This window comes from Garra rufa, chromosome 5, assembly GCF_049309525.1.
Source record: "Garra rufa chromosome 5, GarRuf1.0, whole genome shotgun sequence".
NCBI lineage: Eukaryota > Metazoa > Chordata > Actinopteri > Cypriniformes > Cyprinidae > Garra > Garra rufa.
The window spans coordinates 30,953,014-30,974,199 of record NC_133365.1 but is presented as its reverse complement, the minus strand read 5'-3'; the positions used below and the strand labels follow the sequence as shown (position 1 = coordinate 30,974,199).

At 42.3% G+C, this 21,186-nt stretch overlaps 1 protein-coding gene across 2 annotated transcripts in view; it reads right to left on the bottom strand.

Annotated features, from left to right (window-relative positions):
• Positions 1-21,186, bottom strand: part of fibcd1b (fibrinogen C domain containing 1b) — a 120,045-nt gene that overhangs the window by 35,476 nt on the left and 63,383 nt on the right. For both annotated transcript variants that reach the window (XM_073840617.1, XM_073840619.1), the window contains one exon: positions 3,676-3,772. In XM_073840617.1, the coding sequence (XP_073696718.1) occupies positions 3,676-3,772 (97 nt within the window). The remainder of the gene's footprint in view (positions 1-3,675; positions 3,773-21,186) is intronic.

Sequence of the window (21,186 nt, the reverse complement as noted above, 5' to 3'; positions counted from 1 at the left end):
CTGCTCTTTCTCTGACTCACTGGGTCCATAAAATAGAAAAATAAAGAAAAACTCATATTTTTCTTTGATTTGACGTGTGACCTCTTTCATGCCATCGTCCTCTCCCACATTTCTATTGACCATATCAGATGAACTACAAAAATGAAAGATAACTGAATGACTTCACAATCCTTGCCGCCTGTCCTTTGTTGGGTACGAAGCTGGCTGGCTTCATGCTTATCGCTTAAAAATCTTTAACTTGCAGGTTTAAAAAGTTTGTGACTTTTGAAGTACATCTAATTAATGATGGTCTGATAACATAATGCAGGCACATGAAAGGAAGTCTGTGACTCCTGCTTCTTTTCAGATGGTGCATAAAATCAGTGCAGTGGAGGTACAGCTAAGCAATAACCAGTAGACATTTAACTCCAATCCTAAAGGAGTGCATGCTGAAGAAAAAAAAAAAAAAAAAAAAAAATCAGTAAATCAATACTAGTCAGCATCTAAAATATTGGTAGACCTGTACTTTTGAGCACAAGCAGTTTTCTACTTTGGCACAGACTGCAGCCCTAGACTGAAATCATCGAAGAAGCTCTATTTTTCAAAATTCAACCACTGTATATTATAAAACTGGCCTTATTTCACCCAACAAGAGCAGCCTCTGCCATCACTATAACACCCATGAGCCTTCTGTGGAAGTGTTTGATGGCACAGAGGGTCAAGTATAAGGAAGAAAAATTGAGTCATGAGGGAATTTGAACTGGTTAAAAGGAACATGATGTAAGCTTTATCTAAATCTCAAGGGTAAACAATGTCCATGAGTGTGAGAAGCTTTACACTGCCACTATGGACACTATAATATGGCCTGCTACACTTGTCCCTCACTCAGCCTGTGGGGAATAAGCAGAACAGGACACTATAGAAACCGCAATGACTGCCAACCTCCTGCGACACTATTTGTGCAGAGAAACAGGGTCTGTAATTTCAAACTTGACTAAACCAAACTGTACGTCTCTTTGACGATAATCTACTTAACTTGTGAAAGACAATGAGAATCTATTTCCATGTATAAGTATGCCCTGGAGCGCAAGTCCCTCACTTGGCCACACCAGCAGAGGAGGGGTGGCAGCATTAGAAACAACTGTATCTTCATCCATGTTCCCATGGGCCTGACTGATGCCACATCCATCTGTCATCCTGCATCCGCTGTGCCAATTTATGACCTCACACACAGTGTGTGTGTGTGTGTGTGTGTGTGTGTGTTTATGTCCTTTAAATTCCCTGTACATTCTCTCTCTCTGTATCTTAGCAGAGAACAACAAGCCAGTCACCAGTGCTCATCTCATTAAGCGAACAGAGGAACAAAAACACTCACGCAGACCAACACACACAATAATGATTCTAGTTTAAACCTCTCTGCAGGTTAAGAGCTTGATTATAGCGCTTTGGCTGTCAAAAGCCATTTTGGCTCGCAAAAATGGTAAACATGGCAATTTGGGCTTTCTTGTTGATTTGATTCCCACTTGCTACATGGAGTGGAAGAAAAGCAGAGGGAAAGAGTTGCTGCTGCTCATCTACTGATCATGTGTTTAGAGCTCTAATTCAGTGCTTTTCAGTTTCTATGTTGGACCAACAAATAAATGGGTTTAGGGATGATGCACAACCAGACAGTAATTGTAGCACAATGAACCCCCGACAGATCTGTGACGTGTACTGTTGACTCTATGACTCTCTGCAGGTCTAAAAGGTCTGTAGGGTGTACCATTCATAAAGCACTTCCTGAGTCTGAAATGCATTAGCAAACAGAATAGATGATTGCAGTTTGCAGTAAAGAAATTCACATAGCTGGAATTTTTTAAATAGAAAAGCAAAGACAAGAATGTTGGCTTTACAAAACATTGTAGATTAGACAGAGATAGATAGATAAACTGACAGTCAGAGCTGGGTATTAACTGATTAGATGTAATCTTGATTACGTAATCAGATTCCAAAAATACTTGTAATTAGATTATATTACATTTTATAATGTTCAGAATCAGATTACAGCTACTTTTTTATGGATTGCAGGGCTCAACGTTAATGATTTTTTTCTCGGGTGGGCCAGTGGTTTTGCAAAAAAAAAAAAAAAAAAAAAAAAAAAGTTGCTATTATCGTTTTTGACCCATACTATCTTTTTTTAATAAGTGTGACCCTGGACCACAAAACTAGTCTTAAGTAGCACAGGTATACAGGTCCTTCTCAAAAAATTAGCATATTGTGATAAAGTTAATTATTTTCTGTAATGTACTGATAAACATTAGACTTTCATATATTTTAGATTCATTACACACATTTGAAAGTAGTTCTAGCCTTTTATTGTTTTAATATTGATAATTTTGGCATACAGCTCATGAAAACCCAAAATTCCTATCTAAAAAATTTAGCATATTTCATCCGACCAATAAAAGAAAGGTGTTTTTAATACAAAAAAAGTCAACCTTCAAATAATTATGTTCAGTTATGCACTCAATACTTGGTAGTGAATCCTTTTGCAGAAATGACTGCTTCAATGCGGCGTGGCATGGAGGCAATCAGCCTGTGGCACTGCTGAGGTGCTATGGAGGCCCAGGATGCTTTGATAGCGGCCTTAAACTCATCCAGAGTGTTGGGTCTTGCGTCTCTCAACTTTCTCTTCACAATATCCCACAGATTCTCTATGGGGTTCAGGTCAGGAGAGTTGGCAGGCCAATTGAGCACAGTAATACCATGGTCAGTAAACCATTTACCAGTGGTTTTGGCACTGTGAGCAGGTGCCAGGTCGTGCTGAAAAATGAAATATTCATCTCCATAAAGCTTTTCAGCGGATGGAAGCATGAAGTGCTCCAAAATCTCCTGATAGCTAGCTGCATTGACCCTGCCCTTGCACTGTATAAATGAAATATAGATATATCATTGTTAAAGCCACAAAGTTACTCGCCAAGGTATTTTGACATACTTTTGACATAATTTTGTATGCGTCTCTCGGTGATTGCGCTGTACACACAGAACACAGCATGTGAGTACTGAATGGAGTTGTCTTTCATGCCATGCTCGAATGCTTAAAATCACTTGAAATTTTAAATTAACAAGACTTAAAAAAACATACAAATGATAAACATTTGTGACGACTCAGCAGTGTCCCGATCGGACCAGTGACAAATTAGTCAAGTGTCCCGAATGTCTTTCACGCTGGCACTGGGCCAACGGGCACTCCTTATTGTCGATCCCTGGATTACATATTCACACAATGACAGTAAATCATTCTTAATTTATTGATTCCCTCCCTAATTCTTCTTTTTTCTCTTTTAGATTAACTCAAAAACCCACTGTATCAATACTGTATGTTTAATGGTAAGTTTAAAACAAGTTAGATAAAAAGTCATTTAATAAATAGATTGCATAACCTAGATTGCATTACTAACTAAAATTTTGAATCATGTAATCTGTTATTACTAATGGACTACATTCTGTAAGTAATCTACCCAGCTCTGCTGACAGTACCCAGGACTGAATTAAACCACAGATGTGTGGAAACACCTAGGAAAAGATGTAATTGTGTGAGTATCTGTGGTTGAAAGGGTGCGCAGGTGTTGGCAGCTTTTTACACTGATAATTTTAAAAATCACAGTTTACGCTCACAGGCTTCCTCTCTGTCACAAACACAAATACGCAACCTACCAAGCCAGTACTCTCCGGTGATTTTGCCAAATCCTTCCCTGTAGGAGTCCCACTCCCTGAAGAAGTTCACAGACCCATCCTCTCTCCGTTGGATTACCTGTCAAAGAAAGCAAAAACAGAATAATAATTAACAACAAATTTGTTTCAAAACTTTATTAGTGGGTTGGATGACAGCAGATATTAAGCTCTTTTAAATGACTTGACATCTTAACACAAAAACTAAAATGTCCTGTAGTGTTCCACTGCATGATGTATGTGTGTGAGCTCATGTGCTTTTGAATAAAATAGACCTACTGTATGATATTACAGCTTATCCTCGGAGTAAATCTATGATAAAAGCGAATGATTAAACTTTCTCAGCAGAGACTGACATGAGACCTGAACAAATATAATGATGGAACAGCTCAGCATTGTGATCTTAAGGATAATATCATTTAATGGAGTATGATATCTTGATCTAGTCAAGGCTGACTCAAAAGAGTAGATCTTACAGAGCTCGTAATCCATTTGCGTATAGACACACTCACATACTGTACAGTGCCATGCAAGTTTGAGTTCACTTCATATACTATATGATCAGTTTGAGTTGTTTTAAATAAGAAACTGAATTGAAAAAAGAACATGAAGATCAGAATGTCTCAGTATTTGGCTTGTCCCCCTTTTGCAATTAATGACAGCTGAACTTAAACTGCATAACCTGTACAAATTTGTGTAAAAAAACTCATGATGTAAACTAAAAACAGCAACTTGGTATTAATATGTTGGATCAATATCTTATATTGGAACAGAATTTCTACTTAACAATCCTAGGTCAAACTATATCTCCTAACAGACCTCTTAAATCGTGAAAGGGTTTGTTTACCTAAGAATGAAAATTCTGTCATTAAATACTCAAGCTCATGCCATTCTAAACCTGTAAGTGTCACACCCCCGGACTTTCTTGTTGGTTTTTCCCATTTTCCCCCGCAGTTCTGAGTGTTTTTGGTTTCTCCCTTATTGTCTGCACCTGTGTTTGTAATTAGTCTATTTAAGGTGTGTTTCCCAGTACTCTTGTCGGTCTTTAATGTTATATGGATGTTTTCCCCTGGTGTTCCTGTGTCTGCCTGTATTCCGTTGGATTTATTAAAAATACGTCTTTTATTTACGTCGTTGTTCGTGTGTTCCTGCCTGCATCGTGACAGAAAGACCGACCGAAACAGTTTTTTTTTGCGTATTCCACCCCGTTTTGTTTATCATTCTGTTTTTCAGTCTTTTTGTTTCCGTAGTGTTTTCCCCCATGGATTCCTTCCTCCGTCCTGAATTCATCCTCCTCCGGCTGAAGCAGGGGGATTTACCGCTCGAGGGTTACACATTCATTCGTTCCAGCTTGTAGCAAACACCACCAGCTACCCGGACGTCGCGCTCTGTACGTTCTATGACGCTAGCCTCAACGCGTCGTGCAGAGCGCCGTCGTCCGAGGATGGCCCTCGAGCGGATTTCGCCACATTTGTGGAGTGGACACTGGCGAGAAACAGACCCGCGTTCCCCGCCTGTTCCAAGGAGCATCTCGCCAGTGCCACTCCGGACCCAGAGCCCAGCCAGCCACCCCGACCCGCGGATTATGAGCCCTTCACAGACGGAAAGCCCGAGCCCGGAGCGACAGCAGTATGGAGTGCCGACGGGGTCAAAACTGCTGATCAGGTGCGTGAGCCGGCCATTACATCCGCGACGGTGGAGTGCTTCGTGGAGCAAGAGAGGGCTGTAGAGAGCCCCGTCCACTGCACCGCCACTGGGGGTGAGCAAGAGCACAACTCTGGGGACTTAATTGACTGTTTCACGGAAATACCCATCTGCCTGGATTTCCCTCCCACCCTCCCTCTTCTGCCTAAGCCTGAATCTCCGCTGGTTCCGCCCAGCCATCCAGAGTCACCGCTGGTTCCGCCCAGCCTTCATGAATCCCCGTTGTCTGCTGTCTGTCCCCTTGCTCACCCTCAGCCCACCATCTGTGCGGTGTGTTCGCCGCGGGTCTGCCAATCTCCATCGGTGTCATGGCTGGAGGATCCCTCACCATCGCCTCCAGCCTCAGAGTCCTGGACTCCGCCTCGGCCCTCCGACCCTGCGGCTCCACCCCGGCTCTCTGCTCCCTCGTCTCCGCTGTCGCCCGTCGGTCCACCGGCTCCACCGGGCTCCATCGTCCCTCCGGCTCCGCCCTGGTCAGTCGTCGCCCCACCTTCGCCTCTGGACTATACTCCTCCGGCTGTGCCTCGTCGCTCCGTCCCACCAGCTCGTTGGACCTCCTCCCTCCCGCGGGCACAGCCTCGGCCCTCTGTCGCTCCGGCTCCGCCGCGGACCTCCGGATCTCCATCTCCGCCTTGGTCGCCAGAGCCTTGGGTTCCGCCTTGGCCCTCCGGATCCGCGGTGTCACCCAAGATCTTCGGCTTTCCGTCTCCGCATCGGGCTCTCCCACCACCTGCTCCGCCTCCGTCGGTCGGCCCCATGGAGTCGTCAGCCTCTCCTCCACCATGGCTCCTCCCTCCATCGGTTCCACCTTGGAACTCCATCATGGCTGAGTTCTGGGTCCCACCTGGCTCCTCCTGCTCCAGCCCCTTCCTGTCACCTCCTTGGCTCCTCCCTCCGTCACCACCCTGGACTCCATCTTGTGTCCTCCTCCCGGGAGTCCGTCCTCCACCTAAGCCCCCTCCTAAGACTTTGTACTGTTTCCTTTTGTCTGTTTGTCGGCACGAGGACGTGCCTTCCGGGAGGGGGAGGTAATGTCACACCCCCGGACTTTCTTGTTGGTTTTTCCCATTTTCCCCCGCAGTTCTGAGTGTTTTTGGTTTCTCCCTTATTGTCTGCACCTGTGTTTGTAATTAGTCTATTTAAGGTGTGTTTCCCAGTACTCTTGTCGGTCTTTAATGTTATATGAATGTTTTCCCCTGGTGTTCCTGTGTCTGCCTGTATTCCGTTGGATTTATTAAAAATACGTCTTTTATTTACGTCGTTGTTCGTGTGTTCCTGCCTGCATCGTGACAGTAAGACCTTTGTTCATCTTTGAAACAAAAATTAAGATATGTTTGATGAAATCCATGAGCTTTCTGCCTCTGTGAAAACAGCGGCCCAGAAAGGTCATCACAAGGACTATTTTAACAATGTCCTTACTACCTTTCTGGGTGTTGAACGTGTCAGTTGTGTTGCTGTCTATGCAGGGTTAATGACAGAATTTTCAAACTTCTGCTTAAACATGAAAACCAGTGTGAAAACAAACCCTAAAATCTAAAAGGTTGGTTACAAGATTGGTGAAAAATAAAAACATGTTGACAGTGAAGTTCAAAAGCATTTTGTCAGTGTACAACAAGCAGAGGAGGAGGACAGTTGAAATAGAGTTCAACTTTAAGCAAAAAGGACATTAAAGACAATGTGCCTTAAGAAAGTGTGGACGTGCAAAGAATAAAAGAGATCAAAAGTGCCAGCTCATAATGAGTCTGTCAAAATCGCTGACACTGGTTTTGATTGTGTCTGTGCGAAATGTTATGTGTGTGTTTTTTTATGGCAGAGAAGGGCATTCAGTGCAATATGGTAATGAGAAACAACACTCAGGGGTTTGTGTTTGTTCTTCTGCATTATCTGTAATCCCTCTGGGTAAATGGCATGTTTGCAAAACTGATAATTACTTTAATTTGATTGAAGTATTGAAGGAAAAGTTTGAAGCCTTTTACCAACTAATTTGCCACATACTTTGCATTAATTACTCTGTAAATGTCTAGAAAATAGATTCTGTGGAGCCAGTCTAAGTGATTTTAATGTCAAATATGAATGTAAATGACAACCACATCACTAACTGTCTGTTTATGGAAAACAAAATGCGTCTAACGCATTTTATTTCTCCTATCATAGCTAAATGTCTGGTCATTTGAATTCATAAGCAGGTGGATTTCCTGTTGAAATTTGGTGGAGAAGAGAGAAAAGGGGTTGATCCAGTGCTCAATGACAGCTGTCAGTCATTTTAAAGGTTTCGCTCTCTCCCGCATCACACCCACCCTGTAGCTGCCCTGGAGGCTCCTGGGAGATCAACCCTGCCTGCACAGAACTGAGGCAGACACCGCTGTCAAGCTTGAAATTACACATGCATCCACACACACATACAATCATGCCTGGGTGTTATCTCAGCTTTTTTCCACAGATTTAAGGCAGGCAAGTAGTGAAGGTCAAAGGGGCATTGACCATCACTGTCTAACAACAGTGTCAGCAGAGGCAGAGAAACAGGCAGAGAGAGCGACAGGGGGTATTAAAGGTGAAATCAGAATCGTTCGATCCCTTTCTCACTGTCCCTGTCACCCAGCAGCTTTCTGGAATGAAGCAATCTCTCTCCAACTCATACACAAAAAAGAAGAACAGTTTTAATTATGTCTACATCCTATGTCATCCTCTGGAATGCGTACCGCAGTTAGCTGAAGCTAGATATTACAGTTTATAGACCAAGTTTATAGACATCACAGTTAGGTCTACTACCATAAAATGGAATAAGAGAAATTAGTTTTTTTTGTGCTTTTTGATGCCAGAATTGGAATGCAAATAATTTTTATAGAATACTGCCGTCAAAGACACCATTTGAAGTTAAACGCAGATGTTTAAACAAACAGACTATGGATGAAAACAGCTATGATTTTCAAGTAGCAGTCTATGGAGCCATGGAATAAAAGAATAAAAAAGGGTGAATTTGAGTTTATATTTCAAAATTCTGACTTTCCAAGAAATTCCAAAATTCCAAGATTAGAGGCGAGTTGCATAAACACAGCCACTATTTTAAGACTGTGTCTTAAGAACTAGTTTGCCTAACTAGCAGTTAGCTAAGGAGTAATTAGTTTTACTTTTCGGATTCAAATGACGCTAATTATACTAATTATGACCGGCAGTACCGCCGCTCCCTATACGCAGAGTACGCAGTCTGCGTAGGGCACCAACTCCTAGGGGGGCACCATCCCAGCTGCCCGTTTTTATATATTATAATAATAAATTAATATCAATAATATACATATACAAATCAACAAAAATATAAAAATATAAACGTATATATTGCATTTCATGGTGAATGCAGAGTAGACTAGTAAGCACACGTGATGACGCGCAGCGTCTGCGCTGGGACGCGCCCTCACCTCTTTTTACAGCTGCCTATTTGGCCAAAAATGATGATAATAATTGATGAACAATATGCCTGGTCCTGGAAAGAGACGTCAACAGTCCGGCGCCGAGAAACGAAAGAAAAAAAAAGCCCAAGATGAAGCCCGTGCATCACTTTCAGGTATTCTGTCGACGTTAATAATGTGTTTTAATGTTGGTAATAATTTCACGACTAACGCATCTTTCTTAATATGAATACAAGCAGATCTAAGTAAACAAAATGACTTAAAATGCATTATATTAAAACACAGAGGCAATTATGAGTATTGATTAATAATGACCATATGGTGTCATTAAATTAAATAACATTGTTAAAATACATAAATACAAAATTAACAGTTTACGTTACAATTTTAATAGAAATGCCTGAAAAGGGCACCAAAGGCCTGGTAAATGCAGTTGTTACACTTACATGATGATCGAATTCCTTGTTTAATTTTGACCAAACATTTAATTAAAATATCCACATAATCCTTCCTATCATTTCCTCAACAAAAATATGTGGACATCATAACCCTTGTCTCTTTATTGTCAAAGTCTGCTTTCTTGTCAAAACTGCCACATGTACAGTGCATACAAGAGTTTTGAAGTTTCGTTTCTCTCACACCCTTGATGCAAACAGGAAAACACAGAATAAAAATATATTTTAAAAATACAGACAAATGCAAATATTATATATTCTATAAAACACAATTTACAAGCATGGATATGATAGAAAGATAGATAAAAAGGCAAATAAACATGGTTTTATGGTTTAACGACTTTGCCTCAAGAAAAAGTCGAAGTGTGCCTTTGTAAATTTTGAACTTTGGAAAGCTCAAGACAGTGTTGATTTTATTTCAGTTTATTATTGTTTATTTTATTAAGATTTCACATTTTTAAATGTTTTATTTAAAGTGTAATTTTAGTTTGTATTTTTTGCTGTAGAGCCACAATTGTACAATTTATTTATGTATTTACTTTTATTTGAATAAAGTTCTATTTTGGCCGCTATAGTAGGTGTTTTTTTTTAAATTAGTTTATTTATACTTCCGTAATATTTGGGGGAGGGGGCACAAAAGTACATTTCTGCTTAGGGCACCCATTTGGCCAGCAGCGGCCCTGATGACCAGTCTTGAAGGGAAAAAAAACTGATGACTAACTTTTTAAGACAAGACTAAGCGGTTTATGCAACCAGCCCTAAATCTAACAATTCTGCTAAGAAAAAAAATAAAAGTTAAAGTTAAAGTTAAATCGAATTATAAAGTCTGAACTAGAAGATATAAACTTGCATTTGTGAGAAAAAAAGTCAGAATTGTGAGATAAAATAAAGAAATGTTATGTAAAATGGTAATAGTAACAAGTTTAAAATAAGGTCATGTCAGGCTGTAACAGTAGGGCTAATACAATGGGTCTGCTACGAACAGCATATGGGGATATTATGTAGACATTTTGTTTAAATCAAATTTATGATTTAAAAGTAGAGTAACTGTAATTTTCCGCAACCAGATAAGCTCTGTCATCACTAATTGCAAACACTGCATTCTATAAAGTTTTAAATATGACTTTTTTTTTTTTTACATTAACACATTGATTTGCTTCAGAAGGCCTTTATTAACCCCCAGGAGCCATGTGGAGCATTTTTTATGATGGATGAATAGGCTTTATTGCACTTCGCAACAACCATTCACTGCCATTATAAAGCTTGTAAGAGCCAGGACATTTTTAATATAAATCTGATTGTATTCAACTGAAAGATGAAAGTCATATACACCAAGGATTTGAGGATGAGTAAATCATGAAGTAATTTTAATTTTTGGGTGACCTACCCTTTTAAAATGTTTCAGTTGTTTTTGTCTATTCAGTAAAAGTCAATAGTAATCTAAACCTTCATGCTCTAAAAGGGACATAAAGGTAAAATTAATTAAAAAAAACTTGACTGGTATATTGGTATAACATCTTCTAAAGGGACACAATCACTAACAGATCAAAATGTAAATCAATGCAATTCAATTAAAATACTTTCTTGAACTTCAAATCTCAACGGCCATTCACTGCCGTTATAAATCTGGGAAGAGCCACAACATTTTTAATATAACTCTGATTGTATCTAAAAAAAGAAAGTCATCATAAAGTCATTCATTCTCTTCTAAATCCTTTGTATTCCTAATATAAGACAATTTCAAAACTAAATCAATAAACATTTATTTTTTATTAGTAAGACTTGAATTATTACTAAGACTTGGGTTCTCAAATTAGTCCCCTGTTTGAAATAAAAGTCTTTCACATACTGTAGCTACAGAGTGAATAATTTTCATTCTTGTAAAATGTCTGGATTTGAGTAGCACAAAAGGAATTTTGTTAAGGTTAAATGAATAAATCAGTAGATACATTGTTTAAATTTAATACAAAATATATTAGGGAACTTTCTGATTGCCAAATAAAGTAAATGGATCATTCTCAATAGACAGTTTTAATATAACTCCGATTGTGTTAATCTAAAAAAAAGAGTCATCATATAAACCTAGAATGTTTTGAGGATGAGTAAATAATGGGGTAATTTTCATTTTTGGATGAACTATTCCTTTAAAGATGTTTCAGTTGTTTTTGTCTATACAGTGAAAGTCAATGGAAATCAAAACTTTCAAGCTCCAAAAAGGACATAAAGATTAAATTAATTCCAAAAGGCTTGACGCATATATTGGTATAAAATCGTCTAAAGCAATACAATCACTTAAACAGATCAAAATGTAAATTAAAATGCAATTCACTCAAAATACAAAACTGACCACTGTATAGATACATAAACTGTAATGAAATATGGCTACAATGCTTGATCATGTGAAGTAAGAAAAGATGTTTGCCATTAGTTTGAGGTTTGTGAATTTCATACCGTTCATCATAAAGCGATTGTGCTTCTTTAGAAGACGTAGAATATACCAGTTGAGCCATATTAAGTACTTTTTTTATCCTTGTTGGAGCTTGAAAGTTTAAATTAATAGTAATAATGCGCAAAAACAGCTGTTAATATACACTAAATAATCATTCACAAAACATGTACGAGGAAAATACTAGTGTGTAGTCTCTTTCCATTATTCAGGTGGGGGAACAAAAATCGGCAAAATCTCATTGAGCTCTTTCATGTGATTCACACAATCAAAAGACTTGATGTCACCTCATATAATATTAGCCTCTTCACACCCTGGTGTTTACAGTAATTGATCCGAAACCCTTACAGTGCAGTGATCTGTGAATCCCGCCCTGTGGTCTTTGTGTCATGACTGTGCCATTTCCCCGCAAATGACAAACTGCACCCAAAATGTCAGTTGCTGCCGACTAGACTAATTAAAGATTCTCTTTTAATTAAAGCCACCACTAGAGGATTATGGCAGCTGAGGGCATCGCTGTGGTGGTGTCTGTTCTGTGTAGCTCTTCGTTACGGAACCTTCCTGAAATCGATATCATTTCTTGCATGTGATGAAAAAGTGAAAATGATTTGTCCTCGCTCGAGGAGGGCTCCGCTGTGTTTGCTTATAGTAGGTCAATTCCTTAAGTGCTACTTGACATTTGATGTGTCACTTGGGTTATGCCTTTTACATTCCGCAGTGAATAAAAATGAAAAATTAAGTCTGCATTATTAAAGTTCTGAGTTTATTCCATTCATTAAATATTCAGAACACCCAAGTCGAGACTTCACGGTTAAAATTATAATTTGTGTAAGGTGAATTATTATTTAGTTTTCATTAATAGCTGTGTCCAATAAATGAACTTCTGAGAATTTTCCTGGTATTACATTTTGCCAAGGGATTCACCTGTCTTTAATAAAAATAACTGAAATATGGGCTCTGCCCTCATTGGGCTGTATATAAGAGAGAGAGAGAGAAAAAAAAAAAACGAAGTCACTTATCCTCAGTTTGAACTATTCCTTCATCTTAAATTCCTCACACTTCTGTCTATGTTACTTATCTTCGCAGTTATTGTAGATCAGTAATCAGTCTCGCATGAATTGTTAGAATCCAGCTTACATATTTCATTCTCTTGTAAATCCTTTGTATTGCTAATACAACACGATTTCAAAACTAAATCAATAAACATTTATTTTTTATCAGTAAGACTTGAATTATTAGTAAGACTAGGGTTCTCAAATTATTCCCCTGGTTTAAATAAAAGTCTTTCACACAGCTACAGAGTGAATAATTTACATTCTAGACATTGTAGAATGTCTGGATTTGTGTAGCACAAAAATAAGTCGGTTAAGGTTAAACGAATAAATCAGTAGATACATTGTTCAAATTTAATACAAAATATATTAGGGCACTTTCTGATTGCCAAATAAAGTAAATAGATCATTCTCAATGTGAAGAACTTTAGGCTACTCATGATTACTCTGCTGGAAAACTTGTGTGAACTTGGGGGAAACTTACTTCAGAGATTAGTAGGTTAAAAATAATTGAAAAAATGTCTCAGAAACATTATTCTGGCATAATTTGCTTAGCAGATGCCACTTAGTTTGATATCAGACATTCAGACAATCAGTATTTTTGGGCCACTCTAAGATCAATTTAATTTTTATTAAAAAAAGTATTAATTTAACATTGAGTGAATCTTACCACAATGCCCTCTTGAAGTACAAGAGCAAATAGCTAATCAAAAAAAAAGGACAAGATATTTTGATTCATCGATGTCTCTAATACTAAATTACGAACTGATTTCTACAGACTTCGGCCTTCATCAGCCAACCCTATAAGTAAACAAGAATCGAAATGCTGCCATTGCTGCTCCCCAGAGGTGGGACCAAGTCATTGTTTTTGCAAGTCACAAGTAAGTCTCGAGTCTTTGCATTCAAGTCTCAAGTCAAGTCCCGAGACAAGCCAGACAAGTCCCAAGTCAAGTCCCAAGTCAAGACGAGCAAGTCCAAGTCGAGTTGCAAGTCCTCAACTTTAAGCTTCAAGTCCTAAACAAGTCACTAGTGCTGTTTGCCCAAATTAGTGTCTCTGTATTAATTACTACAGTAAATTTAAAGTCAATGATAGTCTATAGTAGGTATAATTATAAAAGATAGGCTATAATAATTAGTGATGTTTCATTGAGGAATTAATCATTGTTTGTGATCAAATATAGGCCTAACTGAATTAATAATTTATTTTAAGTCCACTGTTTCATTTGTTAAATATTCAGTGACTTTAATGAATCAGTTGATTCAAATAAAATATATAAATATAATATAAATATATTTAAATATTTGAAAGGTTTGGCCAATTATTAGGCTACTGTTGTTTCTTCTTCTTATTATTATATGTGGTTTATAGTGATTATGTGTAATTTAAATGTCAAAGGGGCCGTTCCTTTGTCGTGTCTTTTGCACGCTCAAGTTCGTTATTTGAAATGTAGACGCGTGGTATGTGCGCTCATAATGGAAGCGACGATGGATATGCGCCTAATAGCACACATTTATTTAGGTTGATCGATTAAACTAATATTGTGATATGCTTTTGATACAGGTTTTTTTTTATATCTATGGATTTTAATTTAAATCGTGATGACTTGAGAAGGCTAAATTAATCTGTCTGCCGCTGGTCGCAATTGGTCGTTACTTTAAAAAAAAAACAAAAAAAAACTTGAATTTAACAAACAAAAAGTGTTCCAAAAATATCTCTAAATTAACTTCATAAACTAAAGAAATGAAAATAAATGTAATCACTTTGCTATTAAAAAACAGCAGTAATGGGGAAGAGAAAGAGAAAAAAGAAAAAAGTCGGACTCGGGCCAGTAGATGAGACGTCCAACATTTTTGCAATGAATGTTTGTTTAATAGCCTATTTAACATTGTTATTTAGGCTACTTTCTTATTTAAATATATTATTTAATTGACTTATAGATATACTGTACGCGACGCGCTCGTTTTTTTCCAGGCGCGTCCGCGCCGCATAGAGATAAAAACATCTCACCACAGGTCTTGTGACAAGAACCAACCGAACAGCTTCATCCTTTTCCTTAATAACATTGAAAGCACTGCCAAGTTGGAGAAACAGCTTATCGCTGTACAGGAATAACCATTTTTAAATAAATTTAATAGCAGAGCTACTGCAAGCGATTTTTAATGCTGGAAATCCATTTATCCTTTGCTAAAACTTCCGGATCTTCATGGAGAGCAGGTCATGGTTGCTTAAAGCCCGGCTCACACTACAGGAGTTTTAGCCCGATTTTGCCCCGATTTTCCCCTCCCAAACGCGGTGTTTTATAAATATAAATTATAACGTGTGTGTATATAGGCCTATATATAAATAAAATACATATGTATATAATTTTGAAACACAAAATAAATGAGGCTCAAACATTATTAACAAACGTGCGTGTTTATTTTAGCACTTCAGTCAGTGAGCAGGCAGTCAAAAAATGCAAAAATAAATCAATTAAATAATATATTTAAATAAGAAAGTAGCCTAAATAACAATGTTAAATAGGCTATTAAACAAACATTCATTGCAAAAATGTTGGACGTCTCATCTACTGGCCCGAGTCCGACTTTTTTCTTTTTTGTCTTTCTCTTCTCCATTACTGCTGTTTTTTAATAGCAAAGTGATTACATTTATTTTCATTTCTTTAGTTTATGAAGTTAATTTAGACATATTTTTGGAACACTTTTTGTTTGTTAAATTCAATTTTTTTTTTTTTTTTTTTTAAAGTAACGACCAATTGCGACCAGCGGCAGACAGATTAATTTAGCCTTCTCAAGTCATCACGATTTAAATTAAAGTCCATAGATATAAAAAAAAAAAAACCCCGTATCAAAAGCATATCACAATATTAGTTTAATCGATCAACCTAAATAAATGTGTGCTATTAGGCGCATATCCATCGTTTGTGCGGAGAGTGAAAGCTGGAGCTGGCTTTGCCGGACATGGAGGCGTCAGTGTGATGTGAAACTTCATTTTTGCTCATAAAGGTATAAGTAATATATCTGTCACAAACGGGACGACCAAGAGTGAGGATCCAAATGCAAGGCTTTATTAAGCAGATCGTAGTCAGACAGACAGGGTCGAAAACACCAGCAAACATGAACAGCGAAGACAATCCAATAGCGTAATCCAATAAACAAGCGTGGGTCAAAATCCAAGTGGGCAGTCCAAATGAAACAATGAAATGAAAACAAGAAACTAGAAAACTAAGACTAAGACTGGGAAAACAAAAACAGAACTATGGCTAGGGAACAACAAGGAGACTAGGAAACCTGAGAGCAAAGGAAAACGCTTGGTAGAGTCCGCTGGAGCAAAACAATACTTCGCGATGTGTGTGTGTGATGAGCTGGCTTTTATGTCTGATAAACAGGAAGTAACCATAGAGGCAGCAGAGGGAGCAGCAACAGTCAGTGGGGGTAAGGGCTCCCTCTGCTGGCCTGGCGTGACATAGCCCCCCCCCAAGGAGCGGCTTCCAGACGCTCCAAAAAACAACAGGAGGAAACAGTCCAGGGGAGCGGTGGGGGGGCCAGGAGACTGAGGCAGAACAGGTTGGGCAAAGGCCCTCCAGAGCAGGGCAGGAGATTCAGGAGCCCTCCAGGGCAGGGCTGGAGGCAGAGCAGTCCTTTGAGGTGGAGCAAGAGTCTTAGGAGCCCTCCAGGGCGGAGCAGGAGGCTTAGCGACCCTCCGGGGCAGAGCAGGAAGCGTAGAAGCCCTCCAGGGCGGAGCCGAAGGCGGAGCAAGGGGTTTAGGAACCCTCCAGGGCGGAGCAGGAGGCGGAGCGGCCCTCCAGGGCAGAGCAGGAGGCGCAGGAGCCCTCCAGGGCGGAGCAGGAGGCGCAGGAACCCTCCAGGGCGGAGCAGAAGGCGCAGGAGCCCTCCAGGGCGGAGCAGGAGGCGCAGGAGCCCTCCAGGGCGAATCAGGAGGCGCAGGAGCCCTCCAGGGCGGAACAGGAGGCGCAGGAGCCCTCCAGGGCAGAACAGGAGGCGCAGGAGCCCTCCAGGGCGGAGCAGGAGGCGCAGGAGCCCTCCAGGGCGAATCAGGAGGCGCAGGAGCCCTCCAGGGCGGAACAGGAGGCGCAGGAGCCCTCCAGGGCAGAACAGGAGGCGCAGGGGCCCTCCAGGGCGGAACAGGAGGCGTAGAAGCCCTCCAGGGCGGAACAGGAGGCCGCATTATGGACTGGGACCTGGGGAGAACAGAGATAGAGGAGGCAGACAGAGCAAGGAGAGAAGTAGAGAGTTCATGGGAGAACGTGGCCTCCATAGCCGTGACCAGGCAGACGAGAACTTCAGGAACGACTTTCGTGGCAGTTCCTGGGCAGACAGAGACTTCTGGAACGGCCCCAGACGCCAAGACAGAGATGACAGGGAACCTAGGCGGTGCAGGCAGAGCAGGGAGTCTTGGCGGGGCAGACAGAGCAAGGGACCTTGGCGGAGCAGACAGAGCAAGGGACCTTGGCGGAGCAGACAGAGCAAGGAGTCTTGGCGGAACAGGCAGAGCAAGGAACCTTGGCGGAGCAGGTAGAGCAAGGAGTACTGGCGGTGCTGGCAGAGCAGGGAGCACAGGCGATGCGGGCAGAGCGTGAAGCCTTGGCTGAGCGGGCAGAGCGTGAAGCCTTGGCGGAGCGGGCAGAGCGTGAAGCCTTGGCGGAGCGGGCAGAGCGTGAAGCCTTGGCGGAGCGGGCAGAGCGTGAAGCCTTGGCGGAGCGGGCAGAGCGTGAAGCCTTGGCGGAGCGGGCAGAGCGTGAAGCCTTGGCGGAGCGGGCAGAGCGTGAAGCCTTGGCGGAGCGGGCAGAGCGTGAAGCCTTGGCGGAGCGGGCAGAGCGTGAAGCCTTGGCGGAGCGGGCAGAGCGTGAAGCCTTGGCGGAGCGGGCAGGGCGTGAAGCCTTGGCGGAGCGGGCAGAGCGTGAAGTTCCGCTATGTACGCCACCTCCGAAAGAGGTATAGGCGCAGCGGACATGCCTGTAGATGAGGTCTCCAGAACAAACTTGTGGGCAGACTCATGGGCCGAAGAGGCAACTGGGGCGCAGTGTGCAGCCCACACACTCAAAATGGCGATAGCCATAACAGGTAACACAGTTGGCAGAGGAATGCCCTCCGGGTCATTGGGCGTGGGGCTTGGGAGCGTTGGCTCTGTGTGACTTGGGAGCGTTGGTTCTGCATGGCTTGGCAGCGTTGGCTCTGCATGGCTTGGGAGCGTTGGCTCTGCATGGCTTGGGAGCGTTGGCTCTGCATGGCTTGGGAGCGTTGGCTCTGCATGGCTTGGGAGCGTTGGCTCTGCATGGCTTGGGAGCGTTGGCTCTGCATGGCTTGGGAGTGAAGGCTCTGGATGCTCAGGGGAGATGTGACTTGGCAGTGAAGAAGTAGCTATGACCTGACTCGTCATGACAAGAGCAGCAGTGACTTGATTTGGCGTGAGAGGGACAGCTGTGGCTTGGCTTGGCTCGGAGGGAACAGCTGCTTGACTTGGCCTGACAGGAACAGCAGCTGTATCTTGACTTGTCCTGGCAGGGACAGTGACTGTGACGTGACTTGACTCGGCAGGGACAGCAGCTGTAACTTGACTTGACTTGGTAGGAACGGCAGCTGGTGCAGGTTCGAGAGAAGCAGATATGACGTTCACAGGCGATGGCTTGGTTGACGTGGCGTGAGCAGACGCTGGCTTGGTTGACGTGGCGCTAGCAGACGCTGGCTTGGCTGATGTGGCGCTAGCAGACGCTGGCTTGGCTGATGTGGGGTGAGCAGACGTTGGCTCGGCTGACAGTAAGGGACCAGCCGAACGAGCTGACAGCAGTGGTGGGTCCTCCAAGCTAGACATTAGTCTCTGATACGTCCTGGAAGGGTGAGAGTCTGACGCTGTAGCCACTCTGTTAATAACAGCCTCAGGTATGGCGGCCATTTTGTGTGCCAGCACGGGCGTGGCGGTCATCTTGGGTGCAGGCTCTGGCGTGGCGGCCCTCTTTGCAGCAGGCTCTGGCGTGGCGGCCATCTTTGCAGCAGGCTCTGGCGTGGCGGCCATCTTTGCAGCAGGCTCAGGCGTGGCGGCCATCTTAGCAGCAGGCTCTGGCGTGGCGACCATCTTAGCAGCAGGCTCTGGCGTGGCGGCCATCTTTGCAGCAGGCTCTGGCGTGGTGGCCATTCTGACCGGGAACTCAGGAACGGAAGCCATCTTATGAACGTGCTTTGGAACGGCGGCCATCTTGTGAGCAGGGTCTGGAAGAGCAGCCATTTTGCGAACAGGATCAGGAAGGGCGGCCATCTTGGGTGCAGTCTCAGGAAAGGCGGCCATCTTATGAGCTGACTCGGGAAGGACAGCCATCTTGGAAGCAGGCTTTGGGACGGCGGCCATCTTGTGAACTGGCTTGGGGGTGGCAGCCATCTTGTGAACAGGCTTGGGGATGGCGGCCATCTTGTGATCGGGCCTTGGGGTGGCAGCCATCTTGTGAGAGAAGTCAGACGTGGTAGATTTCTTGTGAGCTGGGTCCAATCGGGTGACCATCTTGAATGCGGACTCAGGAAGGATGGTCATTCCGAAAGCTGATTCGGGAAAGGCGGCCATTTTGTGAACAGGTTTAGGGAAGGTAGCCATCTTGTGAAGGGGCTCCTGAAAGGCAGACATCTTATGAACAGGCTTTGAACTAGCAGACATCTTGTGCTTTGGCTCTGGGCTAGTAGACATCTTGTGCTGTGGCTCGAAGCTAGCAGACGTCCTGTGCTGTGGCTCGAAGCTAGCAGACATCTTGTGCTGTGGCTCGAAGCTAGCAGACATCTTGTGCTGTGGCTTGAAGCTAGCAGACATCTTGTGCTGGGGCTCAACTAGAATACCCACAGTACATGGAGAGCCGCATAACGACAGTGCATAGTTCATATAATCCTTCAGTGAGCATAAGGATTTCCCCCCAGGCAACATTGATCTTGTTGGTTCATTCAGCCCCATACGGAATAAGTCCTTAAAGTATACCTCATCAAAAAATGATACTTTATGCAACAACTCACTGAAACGTTGAACATATTCCTTGATGGGGAGATCTCCTTGTCTGAGGAGCAGAAGTTGGTCGACTGGGTCCATGTTGTGATGCTGGTGGTGAGTAAAGCCGCTGGATCCGGGTGTGGCGAAGTATTCTGTCACAAACGGGACGACCAAGAGTGAGGATCCAAATGCAAGGCTTTATTAAGCAGATCGTAGTCAGACAGACAGGGTCGAAAACACCAGCAAACATGAACAGCGAAGACAATCCAATAGCGTAATCCAATAAACAAGCGTGGGTCAAAATCCAAGTGGGCAGTCCAAATGAAACAATGAAATGAAAACAAGAAACTAGAAAACTAAGACTAAGACTGGGAAAACAAAAACAGAACTATGGCTAGGGAACAACAAGGAGACTAGGAAACCTGAGAGCAAAGGAAAACGCTTGGTAGAGTCCGCTGGAGCAAAACAATACTTCGCGATGTGTGTGTGTGATGAGCTGGCTTTTATGTCTGATAAACAGGAAGTAACCATAGAGGCAGCAGAGGGAGCAGCAACAGTCAGTGGGGGTAAGGGCTCCCTCTGCTGGCCTGGCGTGACAATATCATCCGGAATTGTAAAGGGTCTACCTTAGTTTGTGTAACAAACAGTATTAACAAAACGTGCTTTTAAAGAAAACAAACAGGATACGCTTTCTGATGTCTTGGTGTTAAACAGGAGGGCTTCACAATAATTAACCGAAAGCCAGGTAATTGCGTCACAGACACGATTATCTATAGAAATTATTTAAATTATTACTTCACTACTGTAAAACCAAATAATTAAAATCGAAAACAAAACTCTTCCATTAGCTATAGGCCTAATCCATAAAGATGCATTTAGGCATTAAAGGCCATGAGCAGATGTCGAGTCTTCATCTTTGAGACACTGACTCAGAAAATACTAGTAATATCAATAACAATAAATATCAATATAAAATTTTGTCCGACACATTCATGGTAATTACTTTTGCTGGGGCTTTGCGGCCAGGTGCATTTGAACGCGGAACTCTTCCAGCTGGTCACTGCTGATGGCAGGACACTAAACACTGCCATGGCAGAAATGACGATCGGCGGAGAGAGATCACGAGAGGTGCTCCCTCCAGCATGATAATTCTAATAATATCTTGTAGTGTGATGCGCCACGAATTTCAAATATTGTAGTGTATGCATGTTTAGGATTTCAGGTAAGATAATCTGCAAAGATTCTCCGTATGTGTGCGCTGCAACCAGATTTCATATTCAGTTAGGATTTTAAAACTCCTGTACTGTGAGCCGGTATTCTAACATTTCATCCTACCTATCCTTGACGCCAGTCACGCCACAGGAGCGCAAGCTGCAAGAGCGGTTTGGAAAGAAAGAGAAAGCGGCACGCCTAGCGTTTTCCACACGTTTTTAGGCTTGAAATGTAAACG